Source organism: Ovis canadensis, chromosome 12, assembly GCF_042477335.2.
Source record: "Ovis canadensis isolate MfBH-ARS-UI-01 breed Bighorn chromosome 12, ARS-UI_OviCan_v2, whole genome shotgun sequence".
Taxonomy (NCBI): domain Eukaryota; kingdom Metazoa; phylum Chordata; class Mammalia; order Artiodactyla; family Bovidae; genus Ovis; species Ovis canadensis.
In genome coordinates, this window is record NC_091256.1 from 15,664,162 (window position 1) to 15,673,204 (window position 9,043).

Genomic DNA, 9,043 nt, shown 5'->3' on the forward strand with positions numbered 1-9,043 from the left:
CCTTCAGTCTAATAAAGGGTATCTAGTGGGGAGAGTGGCCTTGTAAATCAAAGTTTATCCACAGAGGACGTTTTCTCCCACCCAGTATTATCATGAAGGAAATTTTCCAAGTTCCCAGAGAGTAAGGAGATGAGAGATATTAGGAGAGCTTCTGTCTTCGTCTCGCCTAGCATGGGATAAAAACACACAGCTCTGCACTAAGAGACCAGCCCCACTTTCTCCAGTTTCTCCAAGTCTGAGACTTGGAGCTTCCCTGGGAGCGGGGGGTTGGGGGGCGGGGGGGGAGGCGGGATGGCGGTGAGCCAGTGCGCCAGGCCTCGCCCTCTGCCCTCGGGCCATCTGCCGAGTTGCCTTCTTATTTTCCTTCCCCTCTCCTGACCATCTCAACAGTCCAATGCTTCTCTCACCACAGCCCTTCTCCCCCGAAGGGTACGCTTCTGACCCTTCTCTAGGTCTATGGCAGCTCTTTCCCCTGCAGACACTGCTCTCCCTTAGTCCAGGATTTCTGGGCCTCAGCACTGTGGGCACTTAGAGGGGCTGTAACCTGGTTCTTTGTGGGGAGGGGCTGCCCCATACACTGTAGGATGTCTGGCAGCATCCCTTGGCCCATGCCACCACCCGTCAGCGGCATCCCACTTCCCAACCCCATTCCCCGTTACGACAACCTACAATGTCTCGAGACATTGTTAACTATCCCCCTGGGTCAAAATTGCCCCGTGGAGAACAACTGCTCTAATTGCTTCTGCTTCACTTGCAGCTCCTGTTTGTTAAGCATTTACCATGTGGAAGATACCAGATACTTCTGTGTTTTATGTAAACACTTGTCAAATTTTAATGTACTTAAGAATCGTCTTGGGAGTTTTTAAAGCGCACTTTGTGGTTCAGTAGTTTTGGGGGAAGGGTCCGAGATCTTGCATTTCTAAGGAACTCCTAGATATTGCTGTTCTGCTGGAGCACAGACCACACTTTGGGCAGCAAGGCTTTGTGTCACTGTTATTGGGGCCTGTGGGGATTCGGTTTTACAGGTGAGGAAGCTGAAACTCAGAGGGCTCCTGGGCTCATCATGGTTTGGACCCAGGTCTGCCTGCAGACATGGCGTGAACTCATAACCAGCGATCTCAGTTGACCTGGAGCCAAGGTCCTTGAGTTCTCTCCATGCCCTCCCTTCCCAGGGAATCATGCCCTCCCAGGGATAAGCTCAGCCAAGTCAGAGACTCAGGCACGTGTTTGCCTGGAATCCCTGTGCTACGTTACTCCTTCCTTAGACAGAAAGAGCTGCTCATGACCCCAGGTGGCTATTCGGGAGCCTGCCTCGCTGTCTCCATGACCTCATGCCTCTGTCCTGGCCTGCCCTGCTAACACCTCATCCCTCCTGCTCTCCTGTGTATCCGTAGACAGTTGTCTAGGATTGCAGATGCCCTGGGGCTCACTTTTCCTCTCAGCTTCCAGCTTTAGCTGTCTAGACTCTCCAGTCCTGTTTGCTCTCCCCCTCATCTATTGTCCCGATATTCTTAGTTTGTCTTCTCTGTCTCATCAAAGCCTCTTGGCATCTTCTTCTCATGGTAGTTAGAGATTACTAGTAGTGACATAGATCCTGAAAGGAAAAGGGGGTTGTGATGTGGGCCCCTGCCTAGGCCTAGAGGACAAGACTCTAGCCTTCTGGGAGCAAAGGCCTCAAGCACGGTCCTTAATACAGCAGTGGCAGCTGGCCAGCCTGCTGGCTGGGGATTGCAGCACGTATTTGACTTGTTAAAGAAAACAAACAGCACTGTGTCTGTGATAGAGAGATGAGAGATTAAGGGTCCGCCAGCTGGAGAGACTGGAAAGGGCTGTTCAGTGGTAAAGAATCCACCTGCCAAGCAGAAGACATGGGTTTGATCCCTGGGTGGGGAAGATCCCTTGGAGAAGGAAATGGCTACCCACTCCAGTATTCTTGCCTGGAGAATCCCATGGAGAAAGGAGCCTGGAGGGCTGCAGTCCATGGGGCTGCAAAGAATTGGACACAATTTAGTGATTAAACAGCAGCAGCAGCAGCAGCTCCTCCTAGTGTCCCCTGTTCTTTTTCTCCAAGGAAAACTGGAGAAAGTCATCCTGCCCCTCACATCACATTTCTATTCCCATGACTTTGACTGGATCCAGGTTTAAAGAAACTCTTAGAATGTTCACACAAGAAGGTAATTAAGAACAGGGCTCAGCAAGCCCTCTCTGCAAAGGGTCAGATATTAGTAGTAAATATTTGTGACTTTGTGGGCCACATGGCCTCAGTCACAGCTACTTATCCCCGTAACACAGAAGCAGCAAACCACATGTGAACAAATGGGCGTGACTGCGTCCCAGTAAAGATTTATTTGTGGACATTAAAATTTAAATTCACTCACATTCATGTGTCCCAAAATGCTGTTCTTTGAATTTTTTTCAATCATTAAAAAATAAAAGAACTATCTTCAGTCACCAGACTGAGCCATTCTCAGCTTATTCTCTGCCAGTAGTTGGCCAGTTCCTCATTCAGAGTCCAGTGTTTCCCAGAGTCATGGTCTAATACTTGTGGGAAAGATTGGGTTAAGGAGTGTTAAGCCCACACCAGGCTTCCGGCTCCTACAGGGCACTATAGGTTTCTAAGAGGGATCAAGCATGTGCCAGCCTTCTCTAATTTACTGATGGTGAAATCCTTAGTGCACAGAGAGTCTTGCAGATAAGCATCCCTCAGGACCAGATTCTGGGGAACATGCATTGGAAACACTGCTCCAGTCTGCCCCTTACCTACACCCTACACCTGAAGGCTGAGCGTACTGCTAGGAGCACAGACGGCCAGGTCTCTTGATGGCACTGATGCTCCCGTGGTGATGGGATAGAGCTTTTGTTTGTTTGCTTGCTTGTTTTTACTTTATGGATGTAGAAACTGAGGTTCGAGGTAGCTAGATGACCTGCCCCCGTCATGCTGCCAATGGCAGAGCTGGAACTCAGACCCAGCGCTCACTGCACCCAGGGGCTGCTTCCCCCACGGCCCCACCATCTAGAGTGAAGGTTGACTAGCAGTAGCGTCATTATCTGGGAAAGCATGACCAGTTTCCCTTTCTCCACCTCCCTCTGCCTCCCCCGCCCCTCCCCCACGGCCCCCGTGTATATGAAGCTCCACAAAGCCTGGCTTGCCCGCACACCTTTACTTTGGAAACAACTTCCGCAGCTGGAACAAGAGCCTTCCATCCACCGTTACACCCCTGCTTGGTGCATGGTGTGTGTGTGTGGACGCCTGCCCAACCTTCTTCCTCTACGACAGGAACCAGCCACCACCAACCAGCAAGCCCTCAAGCATCACTTCCAGGGCCCGAGGTGAGTGATGGGAGATTCCTGAGTACTTGGCTTTGAAGCTTTAGACTGACTGCTGCCCGACTGAGCATAGGGGCTGGGGGACATAGAGGCCAACTTTGTCAGCGTTTATGTAAAGGGTGAGATACGCCATGAGGAGGAGCTGCTCTCTTGGGTTTAACATCAGAAAAGTTTAGGCTGGAGGAGAGGAAGGCTAGGAGGATTATGAAGCCCACAGGTGAATTTGCAAGAGACTGAAGAGCCTGTGGCTTTGGAAAGAAGGGACCAGGAAGACTCTGAGGGAGAGGCTGGAGCTCAGAGCTGCATGACAGGACAACGTGTGCTGGCCCCAGGCCCGCTCCTCTGGCTCGCAAGTTGGCAGGCACTGGGGAGACAGACCTTTTCGGGGCTTCCTGCCCAGCTGAGGGGTGGAAGACTGAGCGTCCTCAGGTGTGAGATCAGGGCCTGGAGTAAGAAAGGGAGGGACCGAGCTCTGAGGAAAGAAGAAAGGAAGAGAAGCAAAGGGCCAAGGAGTCATGGAGAAGCAATCTTTGCATACAGTTATGACAGACAGACAAGGGGGTTCCCTGCCTCTAGCTTGCAGGCTCTTCACACAGTCATGCAGTGGGAGGCTTTAGAGGTGATTCATGTGGAAACCTGATTCCTCCTCTTGCTCAGTCACCTGAAAAGTTACTTCCTAGTGTCAAGAGTGAGTCGGTCAGCTGAGGTGGCAGAGTGAGTGTGCCTACCAGCTCACCCATCCCTGTGGGCCAGGATTAAACCTGCAGCTCCTCTGGTCAGTGATGAGAGCCAGAGGCGGCCTTCTCCGGGGGGAGGGAAGAAAGACCTTCCCACATGTGTCCGGTGACTTGAGGGCAGAACTCAGACAGGCGAACGTGTTCTGCCGAGTTTGGGATCCTTGTACGTACGTGTTCTTTGGCACATTATAGCTCCCCGTTTCTTCACTTTTCTTGGTCAAATTCTGACTGGTGGGATGTTGGCTAGAGAGGACTGTAATGGAGCAGAGAAGGTGGGGCAGGGCTTGAGTGAGTGTGTGTGTGTGTGTGTGTGTGTGACACAGAGGGGCGTGGTGAGGAAGGAGGTAGCAGGGATAGCCAGACCAGTGGGTGTAAGACTGAGGGGCAGAAAGGCCCTTGGGGCCGAAAGACTGTTGCCCCAGCCAGGGCACCCCGGCAAGGCCACACGTTTGAACGGTTCTAACACCACGAGTGCACCCTGGTTTCAGGTTTCTGCGTGTCCCTGAGGCTGGCTGCGGCAGAGCCAAGGAGCCTCACTCCAGGGGACCACGTCTGGGGCCGAGGGCCTCGCTCACAGGGGTGCCTCTTTACCTCAGCAGGATGCTCCCTCACAGGGGCGCCTCCTTACCTCAGCAGGATGCTCCCTCACAGGGGTGCCCCCTTCCCCCAGCAGGATGCTCCGTCACAGGGGTGCCCCCTTCCCCCAGCAGGATGCTCCGTCACAGGGGTGCCCCCTCCCCCCAGCAGGATGCTCTGTCACAGGGGTGCCCCCTTCCTCCACCAGGATGCTCCGTCACAGTCACAGGGGTGCTCCCTTCCCCCAGCAGGATGCTCCGTCACAGGGGTGCTCCCTTCCCCCAGCAGGGTGCTCTGTCACAGGGGTGCTCCCCTTCCCCCAGCAGGATGCTCCCTCACAGGGGTGCTCCCTTCCCCCAGCAGGATCCTCCTGGACCTTCTTGCTACAGATGGGCTCTGCCATGTACGTGGCTGCTCTTCCCTGCCTGAGTCTGATGCTGCTTCTCTGGAGCCCGGGGCTGTGGGTCTGGGGCCAAGAGTTCCAGTTTGGGCCCTGCCAGGTAGACGGCATAGTTCTCCAGAAACTGTGGCAGGCCTTCTGGGCCATGAAGGACATCGTGGTGAGTGAAGTGTTGTTCTGGACCCAGCCGTGGAGGGAGGTGATTCTGGGCAGAGGAAAATATTTGACGATTATGGAGCCCTTTGCAGCTTGCTAATCTTGTTCCTACCTAGGAGCTTAGTGAAGTCAGAGATATCGTGGGTCCACATTTCCTTCTGCACTTGAGAAAACTGAGGCTCAGAAAGATGTGGCCAGTCCATAGGAAAAGAAACACAGCCCACGAGGAATAAAGAAGGAAGCCTGATTCATTTGAGCTTCATCTCTGTCCCAGGGTTACATAAGCCTTCACCCATGGGAAGTCATGGGGAATCCTTTGAGACTCACCAGAGTTTTCACCTGCTGCTTTGCTAGCTCCTCCTAGTTTGTTCCCACCTGCTGAGGCCTTGATTCAAGATTGAAAGAATGTTTAATTCTGAGTTGGGAAAGAACGGTTAATGCATCCTGTGACACGTACTCCTTAAAGGACAATCCAGATGCAAGCAGAATGAAGGAGCTTGACAAGGCCGTCTGGGGAGAGAGGAGAGTGCTGGACTGGGACAGGACACCTCTGTGTGATCTTGACCTTGAAAGCAATCCATACAGCAGCCTCCCCCGACTCCTACCCTATCAGTTTCCTTATTTGCACAATGAGGAGGTAGGACAAAGGAGCTTTAAAGCTCCTTCTCTCAAGGATTCTTTGGCTGGAAACCCAAGAAGTGGCGGGCTGCAGGGGAAGCCTCGAGGTACAGCCTCCCCGACTCTCCATGGAAGATGGAGGTAACATTTTGCTCCTAGCGGTTCTTAAACAAAATGGGCATATTTCTTCATGCTTCAAGTGACCAAAGGAATCAAACAAGTCCTTCATCAAAGCTCTTAAGAACATCTAGGATTCCATCTGCCCCTGGGAGGCCAGGATTCATGATTTTCTGGAGCTGGAGCCTTGTACCTCCCCCCCAGGGACCAGCTCAGCATGGCCCTCCCTGGGTCCCCCTGTGGCCTCTGAGGTTGCACAGATTAGATAGACTGAAGGGTCTGGGCAAGCAGCATGTATTTGCAAGGTTGGCTTCTATGCTGACCTCCAACTTGGAGACATCTGTCCTTTCTGTTCCCCAAGCAAGCTCAGGATAACATCACGAGTGTCCGGCTGCTGCGGAAAGAGGTTCTGCAGAACGTCTCGGTAATCAGAGGCGGGGGAAGGGTGCTGTCTCCTCTGGGTGGCTGGTCTCCTGCGGGTGAGGCTGTGGGGTGCTCCAGGGGAGGCTTATAGAAGACTTCACTTCTGTCCTGGGCTGAGCCTGCACAGGTCAGGGCTGAGTGGTGAGCCAGAGGAGGAACATCCAGGGTATGCGAATATAGGCCCTGAGGAGAGGGCAGGGATTGAGGCTTGTAAACATCTGTTTCCATTTAGCCAGTCTCCATCAATCTGGATTTCTCTTCTGCTCTCATTGGCCCAGAGCCTTCTGCTTGGGCCTCTTCCATGCCCCCACTTTCTTCTCACCCGTCTAGGAAGTGAGCACAAACCACCAAGCTCTGACCCCTGAGGGATGCCGAGCTCCCCTCTGTGGCGCCTCGGGGGCCCAGGGTGCAATTCCTACATTCACAGACACTAGTTGTCTCTCTCTTCATTTCTCCTTCTAAACCTTTTCCCTGCCAAAGCTCAGCTAACCAAGAGGTGGTGCTTTTCAAGGCCCATCACTGCCCAGAGCTATTAGAGAGGCCATGGGCTGGAGAAGAAAGAAATCTAACCACATGGGAGGCGGAAGTCTTGGGCGCCAGGCTTGGGCCTGCCACTGACTGGCTGTGGGACCCCGGATGAGCCCTTCCTTTCTAGGCCTCTGGGTCCTCTGGTCAAACAAAGATGTCCGAAGGGCCTTTAAAATCCAGCGCTTCAGAGCCCCATCTCCTGGAGGAGCCCTGCCTCCACTGTGCTTATCCTGCCTTGTGCGCCACGTATGTGGTTCATTGGGGTCAGAGTGGGCAGAGGCCTGGGCTTGGCAGTGACCCTGCCACCCACCAGGAGACTGAGAGCTGCCACCTCCTCCACGCCCTGCTGAGGTTCTACGTGAACACCGTCTTCAAAAACTACCATGACAAGGCTGTTGAATTCGGGATCCTGAAGTCATTCTCTACTCTGGCCAACAACTTCTTTGTCATCGTGTCAAAACTGCAAGCCAGTGTGAGTAGAACAAAGCTGGGACGGAGGTCCACAGGAGATGCTGTGTTTTCAGAAGACTCCTCTTCCCTTATCTGGCCCTGGCTTTCATTCCGTGATGCGGAGCGGCAGGTGTCATGGAACAAGGCACAGGCTCTGGACATGGGCAGTGCTGGGTTAAGGCCAGGTCTGTGTCTAACAGACTGGGTGTCCATTTGCAAAGTGGTCAATCTCTCTCTCTCTCTTTTTTTTTTTTTCAAATAATCAATCATATTTATTTGAAATGCCTTTGAGAGAGAAATTGGGAGACCAAAACAAAACAAAACAAAAATAAAACCCCAAAAGTGGTCAATCGCTTTGGGCTTTGGTTTTCTTATCTACAAAGTGCTGATAATCACCCCTACCTGGCAAGACTACTGTGAGTATGAAAGGAGGCAGTCTCTGCTGCACAGTGGGAGGTCAGCATTGGCTGCCTTGGGGATGTGAGATTTGGAGCTGCCCTCTTAGGCCTTAGGAGTCCCTCTGGCATTACTAGGAAAGAGTGGGAGAAAGCACCTCTGCTCCTACCTGACACTTGGCACAATTTTCTTTTTCTGTTATCCAGCAGGAAAAGATGTTTTCTACCTGTGAGAGTGCACGCAGGCGATTTTTGCTGTTCTACCGAGCATTTAAACAGGTAATCAAGGCCGGGAACTGAGAGTTGCCCGTCTGAACTGTTGCACGAGGGTGCCTGATGGAGAATTCAATGTAGGGGATTCCATCCAGCTTGCCCCTAAGCCACGTGACTTAGCAGGAGCACAGCCATACTAGAGCTGCATTAGTTACCATATACTTTAACACTGCAAATGACATGGCCAATTTTTCTGCCAGTTTTCAAGTTAAAAAGCTATTCTATTTCCCTACAAGATGATTTCACTACCAAGGACATTCCAAAATGAGAGCTTTATGGGGATCTGAGGTGGGCAATTGGTGAGTCAAAAGTGAGGGAGAAAGAAGGGAGAATCCCCAACCCAACACACATCTGCAGTATTTTCCAAGATGGTCAAAGGGTCGAGTTTGTGAAAAAGAATTATGGGAATTATGTTGTCTCTTCCTAAATTAAGAAAACAAAGAAAATTTCAGTTTCATCCCCAGCTCCCTCCCCAAGACAATCCAATTTTGATCATTTTTTGAGGAACAGATATACCAGTTTATAAACAACTGGTGAAGAGCAATAACATACTAGGAAAGGGACCACCCAGGTCTCAGTTTCCTCATCTGCACAGTGGTCTCAGGTGGATGGAATCCACCCTGCACAGGGATTCTGATGCTTATGGTCAGGGACTCACGATGCTTTTCCCTTGCCCCTTATCTGCAGCCACTCACCAACCCATCTGTCCTTGCCTCCCAAGCAGACAGCACACATAGAGAAGTGATGGGTGGGGACTTTGTCAGAGGCCATGCTAAAGGGGTCACAGCCCGCGATTACAGTCATACCCGGTTCAGGGGTCAGAAGGAAGCCTGCTCCTGTGGCTACCATGGCAGGGCTTCAACTTTCCTTTCCCTTTAGTTGGACAGAGAAGCAGCTGTGACCAAAGCCTTTGGAGAAATGGACATTCTCTTGAGATGGATGGAGAAATTCAACCAGCTCTGATGGCCTAGACCAGGATACCCTCCTTCTTCTCTGCATCATGTCAGACGAGGGTCCCTTCCCGTGATGTCCTCTGGGCACTT

General features: G+C 52.1%; 1 protein-coding gene across 1 annotated transcript; it reads left to right on the forward strand.

The window, feature by feature from the left end:
- The first annotated feature begins 291 nt into the window (after window positions 1-291).
- Window positions 292-8,963, forward strand: IL24 (interleukin 24). Its single transcript, XM_069545101.1, has 6 exons — window positions 292-297; window positions 5,030-5,200; window positions 6,293-6,355; window positions 7,196-7,354; window positions 7,935-8,006; window positions 8,880-8,963. The coding sequence occupies exons 1-6, from the start codon at window positions 292-294 to the stop codon at window positions 8,961-8,963; spliced, it is 555 nt and encodes a 184-aa protein (XP_069401202.1).
- The last annotated feature ends 80 nt before the right edge of the window (window positions 8,964-9,043 follow it).

What these genes read in the sequence shown, in the direction of transcription:
- IL24 (XM_069545101.1), top strand. An exon ending in AGGTTCTGCAGAACGTCTCG is followed by an intron (nt 6,356 to 7,195) that starts GTAATCAGAGGC and finishes GCCACCCACCAG; the next exon opens with GAGACTGAGAGCTGCCACCT. An exon ending in TCTACCGAGCATTTAAACAG is followed by an intron (nt 8,007 to 8,879) that starts GTAATCAAGGCC and finishes CTTTCCCTTTAG; the next exon opens with TTGGACAGAGAAGCAGCTGT.